The following is a 27,029-nucleotide window of genomic DNA, read 5'->3' as shown; positions in this document are numbered from 1 at the left end:
AAATAACTTTTCTACAACTGTCATTACCACTGTTTTTACTTAATATGGTCTTGAGGCGGGAAAGTGGTTTGACAGGGGAAGACCCAATGGGTGAGCAAGCGTGTCATCACATCTAGGCACTGGCTTTCCAACTCCAGGCCACCCTGGGATAGTGAGGAGATGGGTAGGGTGTGGGGGGTGACCCCCCCAGGTTAGGAGGGATTGTTTCAGGTGTCAACACGTCCCTGGCCTCAAACTGTAACCAGGAGGGATGGGTTATCCCAATGCTGCCACTGAACCTGCCCTTTGATTCCTCAGGTAACCTTCTCCTTTCCTCCCAGGTCTTCCCAAAGTGTAAGCTAAGCCGTTTGAGGTATTATTTGGGAGTGGAAGGGCCTTCAGGGCAGGGCTCCAGAAAGAAATATGGGCTTGAGGTTCCAAGTGCAGTTCACCCTGAGCCAGCGGCATCCTCCCGTGTGTGCTGGCCTAGCTTTTCCCATAGGCAAGCTACGGTGGTGAGTAGGCTGGGGCCACCTTTGAACTGCTCTCCAATGGATCTGCACATACATGTCTGGCTCAGAGTAGGTCCTCAATACATATTTGTTGAGAAAGCGAATGAATCCTCGCTTAGGAAACATTACACCCACTGTTGCTCAGGCCATCTCCCACATCCTGATAGCTGGCAGGAGCCAACTGTGTATGGCTCTGACCTCAGTTCAGCCCTAGGTGACTAAACTGAGCTATGGCGCCCTTAGGCTACCAGGGACCCAGGTTCCAAAGGGCTGGCTTTTGCTGCAAGCTTGTCCTCTCACCAGGTAGACTGTTTACTTAAGTTCATATGGAGCCTGGTAATAATATCAGTACTCCTTTTACTTTTAACCTTTTTTTTTTTTTTTAAAGGGTAACCTCCTTTTGAAAGTATTTATTTGTTCTTAGTCAGACGAACATTACTCTCCTAGGATATGCTTTTTGCCCTTCTGATTCCCTGGTACCACCAGTAACTAGAAAAACTACTTATTTAAAAAATAACCTGAGCTATTATTTCCCTGTCACTGCCCGATCAAGAAGGTTGGGCCTTAAAATAATATTTGAATCTGTTGGCCATTTCAGGTTACGGTCAATTTCTCTGGCTTTCCAATGACAAGTACAAACACCACTGTATCACAGCCAACTAAGAATCTATGATTCTTAGAAATAGATAAACCATCTGCTTCTTTTGATTGTTCCTGAAGAGATGTTCTTGCCTGTGTGGAAGAATTCAAGGTGCTAAATAACGGTGTCACTTTAGGGTCTGATACCACATTGGGGCATGTCACCTGTTCCCAAAGGACAGTGGTCCCTTCCAAGAGAAACCTCCCAACTGTTAGAATCATCTAACACCTGACTAGTAAGATCCTCAGGATCTTCAATCCCTGTATTCATGCCTAGAACTGATAAGATCCCACACCAGGTACATATTCATGTTTTAAGCAATTTTTAACAACATCTGCAGAAGACATATATATCTTCACAAACTTAAAAAAAAAAAAAAAAACTTTAACATAATACACTGCACAGAACTAGAATTCAACATAATATATATTACATTGCTAAAATAGTCATATAAATATGGGTGGACTCACTGCATTAGAAAAATTCACCAATTAGGCTATTAAAGACCAGTATCAGTAAAGCCGAAAGAAAAACCATTTTAACAGCGGAAACACTGAAAATAACAACTATGAGGTTTATATGCAAGTGGTGGGAAACAGAATTCTTTACATTTGCTATTATGTCACAGCAGGCACAATCTGAAATACAATTTTACGTTAGCAGTGTATAAAAATACTTTTCTAAATACTTTCGATAGGTATAGTACCACTTTAAAAACCCCCAGGTAGTTATTCCATTTGAGGACCTACCAGAACAACTCAATTTACTGCTCTCAGCTAGCTCTGCAAGCATGAGCCTAGAAAACAAGTTCCTCACACATGGAGGCACACTGCACGTGTGCACACACACACACCTACACACTAGAAGAACCTCCTGCATCTCTGGTGAATACTGATGAGTCACTGATAGGCAGCAATTTCAAAGCATGAAATGGTGTTTTGAAGCCTGTTTTCAGTTCCAGATTTGGCATGGATGGGCAAAGAGGCCAAAGTAATGTGGATTTTGTGTATATATGACTTCTCTTCCACTTGTGAGCACTCCCCAGAAGAGAGGTTTAATCAGGCATGTCAATATTTAACTTGGGGGGTGGGGGGACATATTTCCCAGGGCTCTGTGTTATCACCACCCTGGCCTTCTTTCCAAACATTGGAGCGATTTTAGGAGCTTCTGGAGCCGATGTTTCTTCAGCATCTTCACTATCTTCATGATGTAGATCATAGGAAATGTTTCCATATTCTCTTAAAAATGGGAAAATTTCAAGCAGAAACTGACAGAAATCTCTGCGAATACCAAACCACCAATGGTTGCCCCCTTTTCGCCTAAACGTTGTGGCCATTAATGTGATTAATGAGAGCCAAAGGGGGACGAATATGGAGATGTAGGAGAACATGTTGTGTCCATCCAGCCTGTGCACCAGCAGAACCTCGAAAATGAGCAGCGGCACCACGATCGTTATCCAGCAGATGGCCATGGTCACGTGGGTTCTTCGCTGCTCAGCAACCACATCCAGGGAGCGCAGGAACAGGAGGGACCAGACGATGTAATAGAGGACTACCAGGCAAAGGAATGACATGAGGATCCACAGTGGCACAAACACCACCAGCCACGGCCAGTGGATGATCCGGTCCAGCCTCAGGGCGATGAAGATGAACTGCAGGATGTTGACGGAGCACAGGATCTCCAGCTCCAGGGACCGGTCGTGTCGGAAGCCCCAAACGCAGGCGGCCACGGACACGGGGGACACAAAGAAGAGCGGCATGAAGACCAGCAGCCAGAAGTGGGTCCCGCGCTCCACCCGATCGCAGACCAGGACCTCGAACATGAGCAGCAGCAGGTGGATGCCCACGGCGATCAGCATGGCCTTGAACTCCACACAGGCCTCTCCCTCTGTGCGGTAGCGCGGGTTTCGCGCCCAAACGCCCGCGCCAACAGAGGCGCCCGCGAGGACCAGAAGCTTCCACAACCAGATGGGGGCGAACACGGCCCAGTAGCTCCACTGGATGACGCCGTCCAGTCGGAGGGGCAGCAGCACTGAGAAGAGCAGCAGGCAAGCGTAGATGAGGAACTTACTCGGGTTGAAGTCCTGGAATAGGCCCCTGGGGTTCATGGCCAGGCCGCTGCCTGCCTTCCGGCGGGTGCCGCCTCTGCGCCGTTCCCGGACCCGCCGCCTCGCCGGCTAGCCCAAGCCGACTCTTGGTGGACAGCGGCCGGGCGCCGGCCGGGACCGGCTTCCGGCCCGCGGCACCTAGAGGCCGAAACACGTGCGCGCGCGGTCACGTGGCCTGGCCGGAAGGGCGGTGGGCGGGGCGTCCGCGCTGGCGCTCTCCCCGCTACCCGAGAGGCCGGGCGGCGCGGGGCGTCTGCGAGCGGGAGCGGCGCCAGCCCTGCCGCCCTCCTTCACTCTGTACCCATTTGGAAAGCAGCTACTGCGTGTGGCGCGGGAAGGGTAGGGACAGAGGATTCTGGCCGGGTTCCTGGCGCGCTGGTGGCTCCCTGGCCGGTCCGTTGCTAGCGAGCTGGCGGCGACCTCAGGCGGCCGCTTCCTGGCGGCGTCGGGAGTAGGAAGGCGGGAGTGAGCTCACATCCTCCGGCCGGGCCGGGGGCGGGGCCGAGGAGCGGTAGGGGGTGGGGCTCAGCCCTGGGGGCGGGACCGAAGAGTGGTAGGCGCGGCCTGCCGCGGGTGCCCCACCTTCACCCTCAGACTACCCGGGGGCTCAGACGACCACGGGGCTCAGGCGCCGGCGGTGAGGCTTGGGCGCCCGCTGCGCTGATGGCGGACGGCGTGGGAGCGAGCTGGGTGGGGGCCGGGGGAGTGTGGGAGTTTGTGAGCGAGGGCTTGGGTGCTGCTGACTGAATGCATAGGGCGGGTGTGTGCGCGCGCGGGAGGCGGTGGGCTTGTGCTGTGCGGAGAGGCGCTCGTGTGTGCGGTCAGCGCCCGGGTTGTGCCTGGAACGGGCGGCTTCCGGGGCTGGACCCCACCGGCCGTTCTCCGGCCGTCTGTGAAGTGGCCGAGGCAGAGTGCCGGGGTGTCTCAACCCCGAGGTGGAGGGTGGGCGCTGGAAGGGCATTAGATCCCCCAGGGTCCGTTGGCGAAGTTGCGACAACCAGGTGCTTCCTGCCGCTGGTCATCCGGCAACTTAGAGCAGAATGGAGATTCTGATTGAGTCCCTAGTTCTCGTTTGACTTGTCTGGTCCTGCCTTAGTCTGATTCGCACACATACTGTTGGGGCCAGGGGCTGGAGCCAGAGGCAAGAAATCTGGCTTCCAGTTCAAGTCCTGCCACCCAGCCGCTCAGAAGCCTGGGCAGGACATGTGCTCTCTTGGCCTCAGGGGTCCTGGGCTGTAAGTTGGGGGCCGCCCGTGGTGGTATCCAGGAGCCCCTCTTGCCAGCTGCGCTGACGCTGGAGGCCCCTCCCTGCCTTCTCCAGGCTTTCTCTTCAGAGCCCGGGCTGCTCTCCCTTCCTGCCCTCCATCTCCCATAGAATCTGCCACACTCAAGTGCTGGGCTCTGAGCCCGTCAACGAGGCTCTGCGGGTGTGGGGTCTCCCAAGGAAGGGGTTCTGGAGATAAAAGTGGGGGCCATGGTCCAAACTCAGGAGCCAGCCTTCCCCAGTCCACCTCGAAGTTGGTGAAGCCTGGTGAAGGGTGGACAGTCCCATGTCTCAAAGCTCTCCAACAGCTTCACTGCCCTCCCCTCAGCCAGGCCAGTTGGGTGGTCCTCAGGAAAGGGACTCCAGCTGAGTGAGCCTTGATCTCAGACTCCAGTCTTCAGGGCCGCTTGTTTGTTAGGACCCCTTGGGAGGCACTGTGGGGAGACTGTTGACTATATGGGACACCACGTTCACCCTCCACCCCTTCCTCCCAGGCTCCAATCCATCTGTTTTGCATCCTGGTTTTTCTTTTACTGTTTCCTTTCAAGGAGGGATTTGTCAGCTAAAACAAAATTTAAAATTCAAAACCCCTCTGCCAGTCCAACTACAAAATGGGCTAATAATAGCACTTAGGACCATTTTGAGGTTGAGATGAATCCATACATGGAAAAAACTTTGCGTTTAGAGAAATGCGAGCCACTAATATTTACCACACTGGGGCAAGTAAATCCTTTAGGGGTGGGACTGACTGGCAGCCCCCCAGGGAGGCGGTGGCCAGGCCAGGTCTTCTCGGCCCTGTTGGAATGGGCAGAAATCCTGTAGCCAGATGACCTCAGGGTCATCTGTCTTTACAATCTTTGTGGCAGAGGTTAGAGTTTGGAATATGTTGTCCCATACTTTACTGTCTTTGTGGCAGAGGTTGAAGTTTGGAGTATGTTGTCCCATCTCTGCAGTTCCTCAGGACAGGGACCTGGTTCTCTCCCTCTAGGAAAGGGGAATCATACGATGGCCGGTCACCATCCAATGAGTCCTTGCATCGTCCTGAGGGACTCAGAGCCTGCTTATGGGTTTGAGGTGGAGCCACAGGGAGAGACTACTGTCTGCTGCCCCTGCAGCTGGCTTTCCTGTGCCCCTGGGCCCGGACCCTCAGTTCTGTACAAGACTCCTCTCCTTTGCTACTTTCCCTGATGTGGCTAGGGTCTCAAGGACCTACCCCTGTCTTTACATTGACCTTTCAAGCTAACAGAGGTTGTTTGTTCTGTGCCAGGTGCTGACCACCCAGCCACCTTGAGGCTGGCATACACCCCAGAGCTAAGTGCCCTGGTCCCCCAGTGCAGGCCTGTCATGCTGATTCTGGGCAGCAGCCTGCAGTGTGTGTATGTCACATGATCTCACCCCTGCTCAGCATCCTCAGCTGGCCTGGGAGGCCCCCCAAGCTTGCCCTGGCCCACCTGTGGTTCCTTGCCAGTCTCCCGCCCTCCCTCAGAACTTGCTGTGCTGATCTCTGCATTTTCTGTTCAGGGCCGGCCCCCCACCCCAGCCTCCCTCCCTCCTGAACTACCAAGACCCCAGACAAGGCTTCAGTCCCAGGAAAACATTCTCGACTCCTGGTGGATTGATGACCCTTCTCTGACCTCCCTTCACTTCAGGGGCTTTGTTCCTGGGGGACTTCTTTCACTGGGTTGAGTCTGTTTGGCCATCTTTTTCTCCATGGGATTGGAGCTTGGACCCCTGGGCAGCATTTATGTTGCAGCTAGTGCTTGAGGGAAGTCGGTTGAGTGAATGAGTCCATTTGCACCTGCTCGGGATGGTGCTTCCCTGCCCCCTCACTCTGAGCATGTGGGGTCAGCATCATGGGCTCTGTACTGTCCCTTCCCACTCCCCCTGTCCCTTCTTTCCAACTTGGCATAACCGTAGCAACTCACAACAGTGGTCAGGAGCCTGGGCACGGGGTGCTCAGCGGGTTCTTTGTTCAAGTCTCACAGGCCAGAATCAAGGGCTTCATTCCCTTCTGAAAGGCCCTGATGAGAATCAGCTTCTGGGTTCATTTAGCTTCTTTGCATTCAGTTCCCTGGAGCTGTGGGACTGAGGCTCCCCTTTCCGTGCCAGCTGTCAGCCAGGGATGGCTCTTGGCCACCCGTTCCTGGTCAGTTGCCCCCTTCACGGCCACCAGCATTGGGTTGCATCATTCTTCCACTTTGAATTGCTGTGGCTCATTCTCCTACTGCATCTATGCTGCCTTTTCTGTTTTTAAGGACTCGTGATCGCATTGGACCCTGCTGGACGGTCAGTTCCCCTGAGCAGCTGGACCAGGGCAGGAGTCTGGCCCCAGGAGACAGGGTCCCTGTCTGAATGTCCTCCTAGTAGTGACTTGGGCCAGAGAATGATCTGTACAGAAGGCCCAGGGACATTTTCCCTTTCAGACCCATTTGGGTTTGCTCACCTCAGCTTCTTCACAAGGAAGCCACAGCCCACGTGGCCCTTTGTGTCACCCTTGGCGCCCCGGTGCTCTGTGGTCCCCTCCATCTCCCAGGCGACTTGTGAACCCTGGTGCTGTTGTCCCCAAGCTCCGTGGCCTTGGCAAGTATTCCCACCTCCAGTCCCCTCAGTGAGATGGAGATGAACTCATAGAATTGTAAGTGTAAAGTGAAACAATGTATAAAAACTCAGAACACACTCACTTATCCTGTCCTGTTGGTGACCTTGGTCTCTGTTTTGGCCTTAGAGGAGGCATGCCTCCTTCAAGAAGCCTGTCCTCCCTGCCAGGTGGTCAGTCTTGGAGCTCACACCACCAGGCATTGGGGCCCTATCCTTGCTTGCCTGGCTGTTCCTGGCGCCCTGAGGGCAGGGCCCCACTTTCATCTTTGTGTCCGCAGTTGCTAGCTCAGGCCTATATGCAGTAGACGTGTCCAGGAAAGCACAGGAAGGCAAGCAGGACGCCGCTGATGTGGCAGCTTTCCCGTGTGCTGAGCGATGGAGCAGAGCAGCTTGTCTAAAGCTCAGATGCTGCATCTACAGGGAGGAGTCTGGCCTCCCAGGAGTACACCCTGGAGCACCCCAGCCCTTCAGGTGCACTGGGCTCAACATTTCAAAGCTCTGTATCATCTGAAGTTCATGGGATGGCAGAGGCAGGACCCTCATTTCACAGATGGGGAAACTAGACACAACTATAGTTCTCAGCCACAGACTTTCCTGGGTCATGCTGTTGGCCCAGCTGGTAGCCTGGCCCTGTGCAGCAGTTCAGTCCAGTGAGAATGGGCCCACTGAAGAGCCAGACTCTGATTGAGGCCCCTGGAGACTTAGGCTCATGTTTTAGCAGATTTTCCTCAACTTGTGTATTCATTTAACAAATACATATCCAGCATCTGCCCCATAACCTGGGCCCCAACCTGATGTGGGATGAAGCTGCACAGCTCTGACTACTCCTTTGCTGCCCCCCTTCCCAGTTCAGGAATCACCTCCAAGAAGCCTTCCCTGATCACTCGCTCCCTATGTACATCACCCTGTTTTATTTCTCCTGTTTCCTCTATGGTCACTAAATACATGCTTGCTTTAGGAAAATCTAGAAAATGAGTTGTTTAGAGAGAGAGGGGGAAAGCTCTCCTCTTACTACCTACACAAAATCACTATTAACACTTTAGTTCATTGCACATGGTCACCTCTGCAAGACATTTCATTATCCAAGTACCATTTTAATCTGCATTTTTGCTTAACGTTAATCCTGCAACTCACTTATTTTCACATCTCTGAGTCATGAATTGACTGCCCAATTGATGGTGTCTTACAAGCACTGTCGGCCTGTTTTGAAATCCAGCTCTTCCAAAAGGGGGTTCTGTTGGCTTCTGATGGTCGCCTGGGGGGCACTGTCAACTTGAGAGCACTTTGCATTAAATTTCACGTACATTCAGTTGCAACCCGCGGTGTTTTTAGGCCGTGGTGTTTTTAGGCCATGGCGTTAGTGCAAACTCAGACTCCAGCCTGCCTGAGTCCTGGCTTGTTCATGTTCTCAGGGCTAATTTTGTTCCCTCCCTACATCTGGCAGGGAATAGCCCTTGCGGGGGTGGGGGGAGGGGGAGGGTGTCCCAATTTTACTTAGATGCCTCTTACTAGCTGCCCCAGCCTGAGATTCTTTTTCTTTCATGATACATGAAACAGTTGTATGTCTTATAATCAATGATGTCTCCAAGGTGATGAAATAACATAAAGAGAACCATCTCGGGTTCCCATAAATTCATCGTGAGCGTCTTTTTAGTGGCCCCACGGGGTTGTCCCTAGCTTTCCTCACCTGTTCCCTTGCTGCATCTTGGGGTTCTTCCTGTTCTTTTCTAAGATAAGAGGCGCTGTTGTCTTTCTTACTCCATGTAGCTTCTTCTGCACTCAGTTTCTTACGGGTAATTCCCCAAAATCTAATTGCTGGATTGAAGGAATGAATATTCCTAAGGCTCTTGACATATAAAGTCTAATGTTTTTAGAGGTTGAGTCTTCTTTCTTCTGGTTGTCTTTGCAGAAACAGAATCAGTACGAACCTGCCACTACCGAGAGCAGCTGGTCGAGTGCTTTCCATCTGTAAAACTCCACAAAGGTGAAGGATAACGTTAATAAGGTAAAAAGGCCCCAGTCAAATGTAGACTCAGGTGTCGGGCTGCAGAAGATTGAAAGTCAACTAAAAACCAGGACTGGTTTTGACGTGTGTGTGGGATCATTGGTTTAATTTGGGGGTCAATCACAGTAACCTCCAAATATTAGGAACCCATAAACCGAGCCCTGGGATTATTTAATTTGTTGTTGTTATTGTTGAGTTACTAAGTCATGTCTGACTCTTTGTTACCCCATGGACTGCAGCATGCCAGGCTTCCCTCTCTTTCACCATCTCCCAGAGTTTGCTCAAACTCATGTTTATTGAGTTGATGATGCCATCCAACCATCTCCTCCTCTGTCACTGCCTTCTCCTCCTGCCCTAAATCTTTCCAGCATCAGGGTCTTTTCCAAATTCCAGTTTATTTTGAGGCATCCAAATATAGCTAAACTTCATTAATTCAAACCTTTTTTTGTAGTTGTGGGCAAGAAGCTTCCTGAACGATGGGATATTGTTCAAAAAATGGTAGGCCACTCAAAATCCATTGTTTGTACTTAAATCGGCACTACCAGAATATTTTCAACAGTTCACATGTGAAATCTAAATCTTCTTCTCCCCGTCTCATGTACAGTTAATTTACTCCCCCAAAAGTCTTCTACGGCATAGAGTTAATCCTCACTCCTCTTCTCTCCTGGCTTTGTCATAAATTGTGGAAGCATGTGTCATGAGTGATGTGTTTACTGGGGCAGAAGCAAGACATTTGTCAGCTTTAACTCATGATTTCACTCTGGAGTACCTCTCATTCTTCTTCTAACTGGTGCAAAGTAGCAAATGATAATAAACAAACCAACAAGTACAAGAAATGCCTCTGCCTATCACTCAGTGACCCCAGGAACTGTATGAGATTCTTGCCTTTAGGGGCCCATCAGTCTGGCCTGCCCGGTACATGGAGACAGTGGGTCACAGGGTGGAGTCTCCCTGCCACAAAGCTTTGGCAGCTTCTCATTTCTCAGGACTGAAGCCAAGCGCCTTCCCATGCCCTTTGAGGCCTGGTTGACCAGCCTCCCTCCTCCCATCTCTCTGGCCTCATTTGACTGCTGGCCCCATGGCTGCCTCAGGGACATCATGGGTTTGTGTGTCTGCGCATACCCCTCTGGGGGCAGCTGGGACTGAGCCTGGCTCTGCACTTGGGCTTCAGGCCATCCACCGTCACTCTGCCATGGGCACCTCCCAGGACGGTTGTGTGCTGGGCCCTATGGCCTTGACCCCAAGGACTGCTCACTTAGCCGTACAGTCACATGGCACAGACATGACACACACAGCAACCCTGGAAGAGCCAGAGAGTGGACCAGAGGTCCCTGGGCTGAAGCTAATTAAATGGCAGCTGAAAATGAGAGAAAGAGAAGCGTTGGGAATAAGCTGTCGGGTGAAGATTGGGCTGGCTGAGAGATGAGGGAGGAGGAGGCTGGAACAGAACCCTGAACTAGATGGATGCCGGAGGCCCCCAGTGGATTTAAGCATGAACCGCAGAAGGGACCATCTGGATTCAAAGCTCAGTTCTGTCATTTATGCAGATATGTGTCCTTGACCAGACGACCCAGCGTCTGTGAAATGGGGATGATGACTTTGCCCCTCATAGGATAAAGGTGGGCTGATAGAGATGCAGGGCTGGCACATTCGGGCAACAACCACCATGTGTGCGTACCCGCTGCTTGCCCCCTCTCACCTGTGCTGAGGCTCAGAGAAGGATGTCTTCGCAGGAAGCGAAGACAGGGTCACGCTTGGGGAGGGGGTCACGCTTGCGGGGGGCACAGGTAACAACTAAAGGGGAACTTCTGTAGTGTAAATAAGCCCAGGTGACTGTACCTAATTCATTTCTCCACCTGGACCCAGGTCTGTTTTATCAGTTAAAGGGACCAGGACAGGGCGGGGGTCTCCCAATGCAGCGCTGCTGGCTAAACAAGCAAATCCCTCAACTCAACCCCAACACCCCAAATCAGAGTCCTTGCAGGTTGGGTTCAGAATCCAAAGTTTTTAAAGCTCCCTTGATTCCAGTGTGCGGCAAGCTTTCAGAACCCCCGGCCAGCTGACCTCTGACAGGTGGTCTTAGTCCTTGGTGGTAGGTTTAGTGCTGAGTCGTGTCTGACTCTGCGACCCCGTGGACTGTAGCCCACCAGGTTCCTCCGTCCATGGGAGTTTCCAGGCAAGGATACTCGAGTGGGTTGCCATTTCCTTCTCCAGGGGATCTTCCCCTCCCAGGGGTTGAACCTGGGTCTCCTGCATTGCAGGCAGATTCTTTACCAACTGAGCCACCAGGGGTTGCTCCTTAGAGTCTGTGTTTCTGTCCCCATCAAGTGCCCTGTGCTGCCATGGGAGCACCTGGTCCAGAACTCACCTGCTGTCATCAGAGATGGGGCGGGTCCCCTGGTCTGACTCAGGTAATGGAACAACAAGGCGGGGGGCCACTCAGTCTAGAACTAAGTCTCTAGACGCCGCCCAGTGCCCTGCCCTGGCAGTCGTCTTTGAGGAGAGGAGAACAGCAAACGTCAGACCTGGGCTGCTTTCTCACCATGAATCAGCTGAATGTAAATGGAAAATGTGTTTTTGAGGCTGGGGATACATTACAGTAGCAGTCCCCCAAACTTTTTGGTGCAAGGGACTGGTTTTGCAGAAGACAATTTTTCCGCGGATAGCTGGGGGTAGGGCGAGATGGTTATAGAAGAATTCTCGCACAGCTGTGGGGAGCAGCTGAAAATACAGGAGAAGCTTGGCTCGCTTGCCCACCATTCACCTGCTGTGAGGCTCAGGTCCTAACAGGCCATGGATTGGTACTGGGGTTGGGGATCCCTGCATTACAGGATGAAAACCAAGACCAAGCAATCCCTCCTTCTTTTATAGCAAAGAAGATGAAATTCTGCAGAGTTCCTGTTGGTTTTGGCTTTTTGTCTTGTAAGAACATAAAAATTATTTACCATCATTGAGGTTCTTTCTGAATTGCCAGAAATATCTATAAACTTTCCAGGGTTATCCAGGGAGCCCTCAGGGCGGTGAGTTACTGCTCACGTGATGAATTCCTATTGCAAATCAGCACTTGCAGATTTCCCCCATGAAGATAGATAATTTCTTGAACCCCAAGTGCTTTTACAGAGCAGAGGTTGGAGAAAAGAGGTTTTACTTTACAGTTTCTAAGTGGGTGATTTTTAAAACTCAGTGAAATGGTTTTCCTGATTGTCAGGCCCGTCACAACGATGTATCAGCAAAAGGAAACATCACCAAGGACATGGTTGGGAGCTGGGGTGTGTGGGGGCAGAGGTATGAAGAAGACCTAGGATTTTTTTTTTTTTTAATGAAAAACACATACACATTTAGAAGTAAATAGCAGGCGTTTCAGGCTGAGAGGGTCTCTGGAAGCAAGAGGCCAGAAAACAGTTTTCACTTTCACATATAATGACAGTGACCATGGCAGTGATAACAGTAAGAAGAACTTGCTTTATTCACGTGGGGGAGGGGGAGGTTTGCCCACATTCCAAGGAGGACACTGACGCTCAGAGAGACCAAGTGCCTGACCAAGGTCACGGCTGGCTTGTACACCCTGGGGTCACTGCACAGCGCTGCCTTATCTGCACAAAGTTGTGGGAGGAGACAGAACGTCATTCTGGCTTGCGCTAAGTCGGATGTTGCTGTTGCTAAGTCACTTCAGTGGTGTCCGACTCTGTGTAACCCCATAGACGGCAGCCCACCAGGCTCCCCCGTCCCTGGGATTCTCCAGGCAAGAACACTGGAGTGGGTTGCCGTTTCCTTCAATGCATGAAAATGAAAAGTGAAAGGGAAGTCGCTCAGTCATGTCTGACTCCTAGCGACCCCATGGACTGCAGCCTACCAGGCTCCTCTGTCCATGGGATTTTCCAGGCAAGAGTACTGTGGTGGGGTGCCATCGCCTTCTCCAAAGTCAATGTACTCCTAGGAAAAATCCTGGAGGGATTCTGCCAAACAGCTGGTGAGAAGTTGTTTTTAAAGAATCATTTCCTGCATGACCATGTCTCACCATTAAGAAAAAAAAGTGTGTATTGACCTTGGGAGAACAGAGAGGAGTGGATAGGAACCCTTTTTCTGAAATAATAACACAGACGGTGCTTCTGGGTGGGATTTTGAGAAGATGCTGGGAAGGGTCTTTGTCCCTCCCGCAAGGCCCGGGTTGCTGGGAGTCCTGCTCACCCATCTGGGTCACAGCTGCCAGGGAAGGGGGAGGGTGACACTCCTCCTTTTCTTGTGAGTTGACGTTCCTGTTTCTATCCCAGGGAGCGCAGGTCCAGCCAGCAGACTGCCTGCTTCCCGTGAGCAAAGCTCTGACCTCGGGTGACGTCCTCACCTTTCAGTGGAGAGGTCTGCATGGATCACTCCTGCATTTCCACCTGAACACAGGGACCAGGGGAGATGCGGTGGGGGCAGCAGGGCTCAGACCCAGGCTGGGTTTGGCTTCTCAGCACACACAGCAGGCACTGACGTCAGGCTGTTCCCTCAGCAGAGCCGGTGAGGGGCATGGTCTGGGGCCCTGCTGCTTCCAGCTCCGTGGCCCACTGTCTTGTGGCCCATCAGCTTATCCTACCCCCGTCTCCTGGCCAAGCTGCTTCCTGGCCTTGTGCCCCTGGGGCAGCTTCTCTGTCTGGTTGGTGGTAGCGCTGTGAGCTCCAGGCTGAGTTTTCTCTGGGGCAGCCCTGGTCCAGATCCCACCTTTGCTGCTTACTGGGCACACAGCTCAGTCATGGTACCTCTTTTCTCTTTGCTGTAAGATGAGGTGATGCAGGGACTCAGGAGGGCAGCCGTGGGACTGGCTGAAGGCAGGCTTGGGAAGCCCTGGGACAGTCCTGACGTGTGGGGAAGCCGTCCCTAGCTGTTAGCCACCCTCCTGTGTGGAAAGCAGTCTTGCTTCCTGTTATCTTCACGCAGTGAGTCCTTGCAACAGAGCCCGGGCAGGCCGCTGCCGGCTGCAGTGTTTCCTCGCCAACCTGGTCCTTGTCTCTCTTTTTTGCAGCTTTGGAGAAGGGAGTAGGGTTTCACTGCCGCTTTGGTAGGACAGTTACTATTTGTGTCTGTGTACTTAGCTGTGTTCAACTCATTGCTGCCCCAAGGGCTGTAGCCCGCCAGGCTCCTCTGTCCGTGGAATTTTCCAGGCAGGAATACTGGAGTGGGTTGCCATTTCTCCCTCCAGGGAATCTTATTTTTTGGGTCTGTGATAAGAACCTGATGACCATGAATGACAGGGGGGCTTGCTGTAGCAGTCGGTCCACGAGGGAGGTGGCAGGGCTCACACAGGAAACTGCTGCTCCTCAGAGCCGGGGCCTGTCTCTAGGTGGCAAAGGAGAGGGTGGAGACCCATGGTACCAATGTCCACACACCTTGGGCTGGATTCAAGCTTTTTTTTTTTTTAATTGAAGTATAGTCGATTTACAATGTCATGTTAATTTCTACGGTACGGCAAAGTGACTCAGTTATGCACGTATGTACTTTCTTTTCCATATTCTTTTCCATTATGGCTCATCACAGGATACTGAATATAGTTCCCTGTAGGAGCTATGCGGCACACGGCTCTATGGTGGAGCCTTGTTGTCTGTCCATTCTGTAGATAATAGTTTGCATCTGCTCACCCCGAAGTCCCAGTCCATCCCTCCCCACCCCCTCTCCCTGGGCACCCAGAAGTCTGTTCTCTATGTCTGTGATTCTGTGTATGTCTTATAGATAAGTTCATTTGTGTTATATTTTACATTTCACATACAAGCGATATCATATGATATCTGTCTTTCTCTGACTTACTTTACTCGATAGGACAATCTCTGTGTCCATACGTGCTGCTGCAAGTGGCATTATTTTATCCTTTTCTATGGCTGAGTAGGATTCTCAAGCTTTTAGTTTGCACTAATCTCTCATTTGGACACAGCTGGACTCCTCTCTTAAGATAAATCATAGCAGACACTTATATGGCCTGTGCCAGTCCAGGCACATCGCACAGGTGGGCACAGGTATCTGACAGTTTCAGCTTTGGGGTCACGGCCTCCCCATCTAAGCCCTTATAGGACACTCAGGAGTGCTGACTCAGCAGTTGGGTTGTGGAATCCAAAGCCCAACTGATGTGGGGCTTGAGGGGAAGTCGTCTTCCCAGCGGTATGGCCAGACCTTTGTGCTCTTGTGAGATGGAAGGTGCAGGGTGTATGCTGTGGCTATTGCTTGGGATCGGCTGCTGCCAAGCGGGCCGGGCCCCCCACCCCCGAGATGCCTTACCCCCACCCAGAGCAGCAGGGCTGAATCCAGGCGAGGAGCTCTCCAGGCAACTGTGCCTCCTCTGTACTTTCCCCCAGACCCACATTTCCTGTGCCCCAAGCAACAGGCGCATCAGCCCGGGCAGTTCCAGGGCTGCCGTATCACGTGGTCAAGGTGAGGGCTGAGGTATCAGCTAAGGTTAGAGCCAGGTTCCCTGGGGAGCCTTGCCGGCAGAGGCAGCGGTGTGCTGGCTGCCCGGCCTCCGTGCAGACTCAGTGTCTGGGGCTGCCCTCTGATGGCTCTGGGACAAGTGCAGGGAGCATGACTCGGGACGCCCCCCAAATTGTCTATGGGGGGCCTAGACAGGCCTCCTCTGTCTATGGTCATTTCCTTTGGGTGGGTTTGGCAACCATTTCAAGACAGGTGTCCTTCCTTGGTCACTGGGCTGATGGTCACTCTCCACATGCAGTGGGGGCATGTACTCCCTGGCAGAGAGGTAGGGGTGCAGGGACTTCTGCTGCAACCAGTCAGGGGGCTGAGCTTGTTGAAGCCAGAGCTGGGTACAGATGGTGGGTGGGCCTCAGCGAAAGAGTCCACCAGGCCCACCCTGGCTCATGCCTGTGTACAGATAGGTACACTCCCCCACCCCCACCCCCAACATACACCCCTCATAGGAGCTCTGACTGCAGTCACAGAGACCAGGGCCGAAGATGAGAGAAGCTGAGTCAGAGGTTACTGAGCGTGGGAAGACTCCTGGGGGAGGCAGAGATGGGCTGTGGAAGGGTGGTGATAGTGGCTTTGCCTTCCAGAGCCATCTCTGGAGGCTGGGATGTTCAGGTTTCTCCTGCTGGCCCCGCAGCCCCCTGGGCAGGGCTTTCCATGTGGGGTTGTCAGCAAGAGCTCCCCAACTCTGAAACACCACCTCCCACTGCCCCCACATTGCCCTGTGTCCACAGCGTGCTGTCCTTGCCCTGCTGGACTTGCTAAAGCCATTCCAATTTCTCTGAGACAGCCCTGTTCAGCCTTGCCCGCCCCCTTCCTGGGCTTCCCCACCCCCAGCCTTTGTTTCTCTTAGCACCCCGGCCTCCAGTGCCTTCCTCCTCCTCTCCCACCCTTGTGTTTGGCAGGATCCTCTTTGCTTTTTCTAGCCTGGTTCTGCAAAGCTCCACCTGCCATGGGACACACCTGGCCGCCTGCTTCATTCTGCTGCATTTCCACTTCGCCCTGAAGTTCTCTGAAACCTGCTCCTCATTCAAGACCTTGGTTTCCTGCTCTGTAAGATGGGACAGTACCATGTCGGGAATCAAGTATGAAGATTGTTTGCTGTGACCTTCGTGGAAGCACCAGCACACAATAGGTGCTAAATAAAGCCATCAGTCTTTCCTGCTCTACACCAGGCGTGAGGCCACTCAGGTGGAAGACACTGGAGGAGGGGGCACCTCACCTCTCCCAGGACTGAGGAGTAGATAATGGGGAGCTCCAGGGGAGGGAAGGGAGGCGGAGGGGGGTGAATGACAGGGGTGCCCCTCCGGGTGCTGGGTGCTATCAGGGAGCAGGAGGAGGCTGGGATCTGGGACTTGCCTGGGAGACAAGGAGGTCTTGGAAGTTGTTGAGGGGACAAGGCCAGGCCTTGATTGTGGAGGGGCAGGAGGGAGTGGAAGGAGGGGAAAGGGGAAGAGACTGGAGGCTTTGGGAGAGACTCTGGTCCAGGCCTTCCTGCCCCTGTCACCCATCCTGGGATGAAAAGGGGAGCATTTGGAGCCCTTTCCAGAGATGTTTTGTACTCGGACTAGGGAAGGAAGATGGAAGGACCCCAGCTTCCCTTCCCCTGTGCCTGCCCACTTGCTTGGGTTGAATTCCAGTCCTACCCCAACACCCTCTGTGTCTGTCTACTGGGTGCCGGCTGCTTTCTGGACTTCACTTTTCTGCCTGCTTTCCCTGCTGTCTCAGCTCCAGTGGGCAGAGCTCTGAGCACCAGTCACATGGGGAAAGGGGAAGGGGCAGAGCAGGTGGCGCCTTCTCTGGGTCCCTATCCCTAGGCTCCCCCCGGCCCCAGGGGCCTGAATTCCCGGCACAGTGCCCAGCCACTGGCATGTGGTCGGCATAGCATCATGAAATGACTGCTTATTGGATGCTGGAGTCTCCGGTTGTTCAGTGAGTGCCCGATCATGTCTACCCCTGCCCCTCATATGTTTGGGGTCCAGGATTTGGTGGGGGCAGGAGCAACAAGCCTGGTGGGGGTGACTGTCTCCACTCCCATCACGTTATCTTTGGGCATCTCAGCACATTCCGGGAGGCCACGTGCTAATGGGTGTGTGGCCCAGGTGACGTGTGTCTAAAGGTGGAGGGGCTGAGGGGGTGACCACAGGGGCAGCCGTGTCTGTTCCATGTCTGAAATGTGCTGGCCTCCTCCAGGAAATGGTTTACTTTTCTTCTCACCGAGTTTGGCAGCCTTTGGGGAATTTTGGGAGGGAGGGGGGACCCTGGAAGGAAACCACCGTGGGACCCTTTGTTTCCTTAGAAGCCTGAACACAAAGAAAGGATGAAGTGGAGGTGGGGCTGCAGAGGGCTTGTTTTTTCCCCTTTGGAACCGGCCAGCCCGAGTCAGAGGAGGAGGGTGTTATCCTTCCAGTCTAGCGCTTTGCTCCTTCTGATGGTCTGAACGTGGAGGAGGATTTCGGCAGCTGGTGGTAAGAGTGGGCAGAGGGCAGTTTCTGTGTGAAACAGAGGCAGGCGGGTGGGTGCAGCGAGTGCCAGGCTGCATGGTGCCCCTGGGATTTAGGTGTTGGCCTTCTCACAGGGAGAAGCCCAGAGAGATGAAGGGGCTTTCGTGGCGTCACACAGCAGGTATTGGTAGGGCTGGGATTTGAACCCAGGTCTCCGTGGCTCCAAAGTCCTGCTGAAGCATCCCCCTTAATGTAAAGAACAGCAGGATACACACAGGCCCCCTTCCCAATCTTGTTCTGGATCATTCCAGGCCCTTCCCTCCAGTAGTGTTTACCTTGACCACATGCCAGCCATGGTCGTGCCTTCTGCCCTGTGTGCTGCTGGGTTAGTGAGGGAGTGGCTTCCAGGCATCGAGTGTGAGTGCTGGGGACTTGGGGAAATGGTGTCCTTATGGTGGGACTTCCAGCTGCTACTCCGACTGCTTTTGGGTGGGACGGTGAGGGCTTAGCTCCAAGGGGAGCGAGAAGATCCCTCTGGGGAACTAGGAGCAAAGTCAGTGGTCCTCGCAGGGAGAGAGAAAGTCTGTTTGCCTCCCAGGGACCCAGAGTACCAGGGGAGGAAGCTCAGGACAGATTGACAGGACTAACAGCCACAACTTCCTGCTGGGAGCAGGTCCAGAAATAGGGGGAACTGGTTCCCCTCAAGCCCCTAGGATAACGACTATGAAAAAGCAGAAAGTAAGGGTGGGCGAGGCTGTGGAGAGAGTGGAACCCTTCCACACTTTTGCAGGAATGTGAAATGGTGCACCCACTGTGGAAAAGAGCATGAGGTCCCTCAAGAAGTTAAAAAGTACCGTATGATTGCAATTCCACTTCTGGGTGTGAAACCTAAAGATTTGGAAGCAGGGTCTCAAAGAGATATTTGAAAGCTGTGTCCACAGCAGCAGCATCCATAATAACCAAAAGGCGGAAGCGCCCCCAAGTGTCCACTGTTGGATGAATAAAATAACTATATACATATATATGTATATGGTTATTATATGTATGTAATAGAATACTACTCAGTCTTAGAAAGGAAATTCTGACACATGCTACTACATGGATGAACCTTGAGGATGTTAAAGGAAGTGAAAGGAGCCAGTTACAAAAGACTGACACTGTGTGATTCCATTTACACAAGACCCCTTATAGGAGTCAGATCCATAGAGGCATAGCTCCCCCTGGAGCTAAGCCCTAAGAGGGGTGGGAGCCAGGGGCTGGTGGGGAGGAGGGTCCTGGGAGTTACTGTTTAATGGGAAGAGTTCTGGAGATGGATGGTGGTGATGACTGTACAAGAATGTAAATGTGCTTAGTGCCACTGAACTGTGCATTTAAAAATGGTTGAGATGGTGAATTTTATAGTGTGTATTTTGTTTTTTTTATGTTTTTTTTTTTTTTGGCTGTGTGGCATGTGAGATCTTAGTTCCCCAGCCAGAGAGCAAACCCATACCTGCTTCTTGGGAAGGCAGAGACTTAACCACTGGGCCACTAGGAAAGTCCCCTATAGTGTGTATTTTACCACAGTTAAAAAATAATAAATTAATTCAAAACAAAATATAGGAAATGGATGTGAACCAAGGCCTCCTACAGGCCGGATTGGCAGCGAGCTCTCTGCATTGTGTTATTTAACTCTCCCCTCTACCCCATATCTTGTGTTACTTGTGTTAGCTGACTCTCCTGCAGACAGGAAAACTGAGGCTCAGAGCCCTGACATGTCTTGCTTGAGGTCCCTCTGCTGCAGGCCAGGATATAAGTCAGCCTTACGTTCTGACTGAGAGCTGGCTTCAGCGCATCACTCTGGGCTGTAGCATCAGGCACTCAGTCTTCTGGGGTCTAATGATTTCAGTTGGGGCTTCTCCAACCTAAAGGACAGCAGAAGAGTACAAGGAGCCATGCAATTGGTGGTGAAAATGTGTGCACAGATCAGAGAGGCCTGAATCCAGGAGAGTTAGTCTTAGAGGAGGGGCTGGGATTGGATAAGACCTGGAGGTGCCTCCCTGCACCCACCTTCCTGAGGGGTAGGGCTGCCGCACACCATCTCACTGAACCCTGCTATCCTTGCTGGGGGGGTTCTTGCATGCCCTGGGAGCGAGTCACTCTGTCCAGGCCTGCCTTCTCAGCAAACCTTGCAGCCGGGGCTTTGACAACATTGGTGGGTGTGGACCATTGAGATCTGCCCACCCAGAGACCCCTGGGCTTGGGTAGCATTGTCGCATTTTGCAAGTGAAAATACAAGATGCGTAGCTGATTTTGAATTTCACCAATGAATGATTTGTAGTATCGATATGCCCCCAATATTGCATCTCTAGTTGATGTTGCAGCCTTAGTAGTCTTGGGACTTTGTCCACTGAGGGAGGGGCAAGTGAACGGATGCTCTGGGTGTTCCAGATCAGGGGCCTGCTGCCATTGGTCATCAAAGCCTGGGCCCAGCCTGTCACAGCTCTGCTGAGACATATGTGGTGGCCTTGGGTCAAGCCACCACCCCATGTGAGTTGACAAGGCCGACAGCAGGGGCCCTAATCACTAGGTATGAGTAAGATGGGCCGCAGGCCATGCTGCTGTGTGTGCCACGCAGGGTCTGCAGTGGAGGACTGCCACTGTTGAAACGTTGGGGGTCTGTGTTCCCGATCTGGCATGCTGGTCGCTGCATGTGCCTTCTCTGTCATGTGTCTTCTCTGTCTCTTGCCTGTAATCTCAACACCTCCAGACAACCCTCTGGCTGCCCTTCTCTTGTGTCCACCACCTCACACCTGCCTCATCAGGGTGTCTCCAGTTCAGTGAATGGCACTCTCTCATTGTGGAGCCTCCTAATCGTATTCCTCCAATTCCTCCATTCCCTCATCCACACACCCAGCCATCTGCCCACCTGTCCATCCACCCAATCAACTGTTTGTTCATCCATCCATCTACCCATCCACCCATCCATCCATCCTCCTACCCATCTATCCACCTATCCATCCACCCAGCCACCCATTCATTCACCCATCCTCCCATCCATCCACTCACCCATCCATCTGTCCACCCACTCATCTACACATCCCTCCATCCACCCAACCATCCTCCCATCCATCCATCCATCCATCTGCTCATCTACCCACACATCTATCTATCCATCCATCTACCCATCTACCCATCCACCCGTTCATCCACCCATCCTCCCATCCATCCACCCATCCTCCCATCCATCCACCCACCCACACACCCAGCCATCTGCCCATCTGTCCATCCACCCAATCAATTATCTGTTCATCCATCCATCTACCCATCCATCCACTCATCCATCCATCCTCCCACCCATCTACCCACCTATCCATCCACTCAGCCACCCATTCATTCATCCATCCTCCCATCCGTCCACTCACCCATCCATCTGTCCACTCACTCATCTATCCATCCTTCCATCCACCCATCCATTCTTGCATCCATCCATCCATCTACTCATCTACCCTTCCATCTACTCAACTACCTGCCCATCTATCCCCACCCATCTACCCATCCATCCATTCATCCACCCATCCTCCCATCCATCCACCCACCCACACACCCAGCCATCTGCCCACCTGTCCATCCACTCAACTGTCTGTTCATCCATCCATCTACCCATCCACACATTCATCCACTCATCCATCCATCTGCTTATCCATTCATCTACCCATCCACCCATCCATCCATCTATTCACCATCCAGCCATCTACTCATCTACCCATCCATCTATCCATCCACCCATCCTCCCATCCATCTACCCACCCACACGTCCATCCATCTTCCTATCCATCCATTCATTAGTTAACGAGCATTTCATTGTAGCAGGCACTTTGATGTTTAACATCTCAGCTGTAGGAGGGACTAAAGGAATTAATATTTAAATGTGAGTGGCTGACAACAGCCATCAGACCTCCAGTGAACCAAAGGACCTGATCTCCCATGTTTCAGCACCAGGTCATATGGGGAGAGATTGTCTAGCCTTGCGTTTAGATGGCAGCAACTCCTCTAACAAAGCTCCTAGAGAAGACTTCAGGCTGTGATGAGATGGGAGCAGAACATTGCGGGGCCAGGAGTCTTGGGAGGCCTCAGCAGCAGGGAGCTGAGCTGGCTCTGCCAAAGGAGTGGTGTCCACCTTGTGTGGGCACCCCCACGGGAGGGGTGAGAGCAGAGGACGTGAGAGACACTGTTCCCTGACAGCTGGTGTCTGGCAGAGCTCTGGCCCATAGCAGGTGCTCGGCAGACTTGGGACTGTCACCAGACAGAGGAAACCAAGATCCAGAGAGGGGAGGTGACTTGGCCAAGGTCACAGAGCCTTGCTGCCATGGGACTGGGATAAAGAGTGTGTGGACTTGTGAGGCACAGCTGGTTTGAACTCTGAACCTCACTGACCTACCTGTGAATAGGAAATTTCACCTCCCCCTTGGAGTGTGCTCCATGAAAGATGCCAAAGGGTGTTGTGAACCAGTCAGCCCCGGACCTGGTGATGTGCTCGCCTGAAGAGCTGAGGGGCAGGGCAGGCCCCAGTCTCAGTTGAGAGGCTCCCCATGGCCTCAAATCCACCCCTGTGGCTTCCTGAGCTCTGGGCCTCATCTCCTGCCTGTCTAAGGTGAGGGCAGTGGCCCAAGGGGCAGAGGGCAGGAATCTGGCCTCAGGCTGCTTGGCCCTTCCTGTGTGCAGGGGGTCTGCACAGCCCCCTAGGTTACTTCCTACGGATTCTGGCCCGAGTGTCACCCATTGTGGCTGGATTTGCCTCCTGCGTGGGTTTTGGAAGGAGGTCCTGGGAGTGTGACTCTTGCCATCTTCTTCTCACCGTCCCACTGGGGGCCCAGCCTCCCTGGGAGCCTGCAGCTTTACAGCCCTGGGGCCATACTCACCTCATTGCCGCTTTAATTGTGATCCTGTCTACCCAGTTTCTTCTTGGCCATTGTAAAGAATTAAAACTCCCCAGAAAAATGGATGCTAGAAAAGGGACTTGTTCCCCAAGCCCCAGCCCAGAAATGTTGTTTTTTTGGCCATGCTGAGACCAGGGCCCACACCCAGGTTTCCTGCAGCAGACATTGTAATATTTTGATGGTCTTGCTTCTGGAGGAGAGACTCGGGGCTGGGGGTGATTCTGCTGATAATAGTCAGCTTTCTTTCAAAAGCAAGAGTCTCCCGGCTCAGGGGTCCCTTATCCCCTGCCAGTCACCCCACATCCCTCAGACCTCTGACCTGGTAGCCTTGTCCTGCTTTCTGGAACAGCTGCAGGGAAGAGATGGGGCTATCCATAAAAAAGAAAAACATGTTAAAAAAGTCTTGTTCCATGAAAAAGTCATGGCGGGGGAGGGGTGGGGGATTGGCATTTATGGGTGGGAGGGGCAGAGTGACAGTGGCTGCAAGAGCAGGTTGACTGTGGGGCCCCTCCCCAGCTGCTGGGGCAGGGGCTGAAGTGCAGTTCCGCCCCTCTCCCAGGAGCAGGCAGGTGGTAACGAAAAGGCCTGGGGTTCCCTGGATCACACTGCTGGGGCAGCGGTTGGGGGGTGGGAGTAGAGAGGAGGGGGGCCCCTCACCAGGATTGCTGTGATTGCACTAGGGCAAGAACAGAGCCAGTCAAGGCCAAGCACCAAGCCTGGCTCTTCCCTTTGGTCCTGTGGGCTCCTGAGGCCCAAGGTCCTCATCTATAAAGTGAGGAATAGCAGCCCCATAGGCCACAGCAAAGGGCATGAGAGAGCAAAGGACAGGCTCCGCAGCGCAGGCCCCTGGAAGGCATTGAGCTGCTAGGGAGGAAAGACTTTCCTTGGCCCTTCTAGGTTCTGGTTGGTCTAAGAGTTAACTAGACAAGGGAGAGATTAGCAAGAGAAATGAAATTTAATTACATACATTCAGGGCCTCTCTAAGCACGTGGAGCCCCAGAACAAGTTAGGTAGTTGAGGGTTAGCCTTTCTAGAGGAGAAGGGGTAGGGTGGGGACTTCAGAGAGGAGGAAGGTATAGTTTCTAGGAAGATGAAACGAGCAAATGTTTGGTAAACAAATGTCTGCTGAGCTGTGCAGTGACATAGGGATGCAGAAGTCCTCTGTTCTGTGTTTTTCTATAGCGGTGGGTCATCCTGCAACAGGTCCTCCTCCATCTGAGTTGTTTTTTTTTTTTGGCCATGCTGAGTCTTCATTGTTGCAGGTGGGCTTTCTTTAGTTGTGGTGCCTTGAGGCTATTCTCGAGTTGCGGTGCACAGGCTGTGTGCACTGTGGTGGTTCACAGGCTCTAGGACACGTGGGGTTCAGTAGTTGCACCACGTAGTGGGCGCTCAGTAGTTGCGGCTCAGTAGTTGCGGTTCACGGGCTCTAGAGCACAGGCTTGGTAATTGTGGTGCACGGGCTTAGTTGCCCAGTGGCATGTGGGATCTTCCTGGGCCAGGGATCGAACCACTGTCCCCTGCATTGCAAGGCAGATTCTTAACCCCTGAACCGCCAGGGAAGCCCTATCTAAGTTCTTTTAAGCAGTTAGGGGGAGGGTCAGAGTCTTTGGCCTTGACTGTTTTTAGCTCAAAATAATCTTCAAGCCAAAGAGACACATTTTGGGTTGGCAAAGTTTGCTCCCCTACACAGCTGACATCACTTATTTCCTCATCCCTCTTCCTAACTCAGGTTTTGGTGTCCTCGTGTCCTTGTCTGCATGCCTAGCTGCCCAGAGCTGGCTAGCTCCATGGGTCTCATGCAGATCAGGAGAATGTCTGGGCTGGGAGAGAGGCAGGGCATGTTCATCCTGTGAGAGGGGGCTGGCTTCCTGGGAGACCGTGGCGGATCGAGCTCAGCACAGGATGCAGGCACTTGGATCTCATTTTCTCCTCACCCTTGTGGGCCTAGCAGCACTCACTCTCCAGGGGTTTTTCTCTGGTTACCTGGAGGTCAGTACTGGATCTTGGCAGTGGTTTTCTGTGCAGTTTCAGAAGCACAGAGCACGTGTCCACAAAGTTGGAAGCGGAGAGCGTGAGCTGGCATGTGGTGGGGTTTAGTCATAATGATGAAGACATTACTTAATGACAAGACAAACTTGTCTTCATTTCTAGGGAGCTAGCTCATGGTAAGCTGTGATGGCAGAAAGATAAGTGCAACTGATTCAACTATTCAAAATAGCAAGGAATCAGTTTTTTCTAACATGTTTCCCATGTGGATTAATTTCTCCTGGAAGATGAAAACATCTCCCCTAGCTAATTCCCTGCAGAGCAATTCCTGGGACACCTGGTTAGTTCCTGCAACTGGGCTGGAGCTGTAGAGACCACATAGGAAAGTGGTAATGGGGAAAGAGAGGTTCTAGATAAAATACTTGGCAAAAGTGGTAGAGATCACACCTGAGAAGTCTTTTTCAATGACAGGAACTAAATTGAACGCGCAAGTCAAGATTTTGAATACATTTGGGAACAAGCAAGCGCCAGGGACTTTTGTTGGTAGCTGCCAGCAGAAGGCTACAAGGGCAAGAAGGCTTGGGACTACTCCCCAGGCTTTGGAAAAGGATCCCAAAAATGCATTACTGGCACCTTGAATGAGAACCCAGGAGCTTAAATCTTTTCCCAGGGAGGGGTAAGTCACTCCATCCTTGTTGTGTAAACTAAAGATCTCTGGTCCTCCCCTAAGACTAAGACTTCAGCTTTTGGTTTTAGACTATGCAAACCCCCAGGAAGGAGTGGGTACCCGCGGAGCAGTCTTTGGTCATTTATTCCTGCATGCAAATGAGCCCCTGAGACCTGTTCCTGAGAAGAGGATGAGGTAGCAGGAAGCGCAGGGCATTGAGAGCTGAGGAAACAGAGAGAGGAAAGATGATGTGAATGCTGGAGATGAACCCTTGTTTGGTTTTGCTTTTACAGTAGATTCTTCCTGTAACCTTCAGTAGGTGAGAATGGCTCCTCACCATCTACAGCTCAGCGGTTCCACTCTTTTTCTAGTGGAAGTGGTCACCAAGTATCCAGGGCCCACCAGGATGCTGTCAGACTCTTTCTAATACCATCTATTTATGTAACACGGCAGCTCATGGCAGAACATAAGCTCTGCTGGCTTATGTTCTAGGAAATAGGCCAGCTGCTCGATCCACAGCCTCCCTCCTTCTGCCTGGCTTTTGAGCACCCGTCTCCCTGGGGTCAACCTCTGGGGGTCCCAACTTCCAGCCTTGCCTCTGCTTTTTCTGGGAGTTGGCAGGAGGATCTTCTTTTTAGTCTTCAGTGCTTTTGCTCCCTTCCTCCTTCGGTCTCCCCAAGTTTCCTGAGGGCAGATTTCTCTTTCCACCTCTGGGCCTGTGGACCTCACTTTGTTTGGACCCCTGTAACAGCCTTCTAACCCCCATGCCCACATCTGCTCCTTATAGCCCATCCTCTACACAGCAGTGAGAGTGGTCTTTCCAGAATCTAAATCAAAGCATGTCACCCTCTGGGCTTGAAACTCCTCAGTGGCTTCGTGTCACAGTTGGAATAAATTCAGTCTCCGTATAACCTGGACGCCCCTGCCTCCCTCTGCCCTCTCGTGGTCTCACTTCCCTCCTGGCCCACGGCTTTCTCTCCACCCTCCCGTCTGTTATCAAAAGGACCACACTTTTTTCTGCCTTAGGAGTTTGTGTAGCTTATTATTCTCAAAACAGTTTCTCCTTCCCCTCACTCCCAACCTTTCCTGGGATTGATTCCTTTGCATCCTTCAGGTCCTAGCTAAAATGTCACCTCCTGAGAGGAACTTTTCTTGATCACTCACTCTAAATTAGAGTTATTTAATTATCTAACTTAGTTTATTATTTGGTTATCTAATTTAAATTAGAATTATCTGGGATTCTCCAGTCGCTTGTCTGTTCACTGGTTCTCTCGTCTCAGTCGTCCGCCAGTACACCCCTAGCTTGGTACACATCAAGGCCTGGCATCAGTCAGAGGAGGCTAAGCTTTGCAGCCAACAAACACCCAGCAGCTCTCAGTGCCTTCAAGCCACAAAGGTTTATTTCTCAGCCACGCTAAATGTTCATTGCAGGTTGGGGTTGGGGGTCAGGGGGTGGGGCAG

General features: G+C 52.4%; 2 protein-coding genes across 14 annotated transcripts in view; one reads left to right on the top strand and one right to left on the bottom strand.

Annotated features, from left to right (window-relative positions):
* Positions 1 to 1,539: 1,539 nt before the first annotated feature.
* On the bottom strand, positions 1,540 to 3,685 carry TMEM185B (transmembrane protein 185B). Its single transcript, XM_086349354.1, has one exon. The coding sequence runs from the start codon at positions 3,236 to 3,238 to the stop codon at positions 2,186 to 2,188; it is 1,053 nt and encodes a 350-aa protein (XP_086205480.1). The 5' UTR covers positions 3,239 to 3,685; the 3' UTR covers positions 1,540 to 2,185.
* Positions 3,435 to 27,029, top strand: part of RALB (RAS like proto-oncogene B) — a 75,218-nt gene continuing 51,623 nt past the window's right edge. For 2 of the 13 annotated variants that reach the window (XM_086349359.1, XM_086349377.1), the window contains exons 1-5: positions 3,435 to 3,577; positions 9,010 to 9,105; positions 16,461 to 16,690; positions 17,855 to 18,023; positions 25,373 to 25,577. In XM_086349359.1, the coding sequence (XP_086205485.1) occupies positions 25,540 to 25,577 (38 nt within the window). In that variant the 5' untranslated portion in view covers positions 3,435 to 3,577; positions 9,010 to 9,105; positions 16,461 to 16,690; positions 17,855 to 18,023; positions 25,373 to 25,539. Of the gene's footprint in view, positions 3,578 to 3,830; positions 3,929 to 9,009; positions 9,106 to 16,460; positions 16,691 to 17,854; positions 24,905 to 25,372; positions 25,578 to 27,029 lie in introns of those variants that run through there. The other 11 variants (XM_086349369.1, XM_086349370.1, XM_086349362.1 and 8 more) reach the window with 11 other exon arrangements.

This window comes from Bos grunniens, chromosome 2, assembly GCF_055505025.1.
Source record: "Bos grunniens cultivar Pamir isolate PY7600 chromosome 2, Bosgru_T2T1.0, whole genome shotgun sequence".
NCBI lineage: Eukaryota > Metazoa > Chordata > Mammalia > Artiodactyla > Bovidae > Bos > Bos grunniens.
The sequence above is the reverse complement of the archived record's forward strand: the minus strand, read 5'-3'. Positions and strand labels throughout refer to the sequence as shown.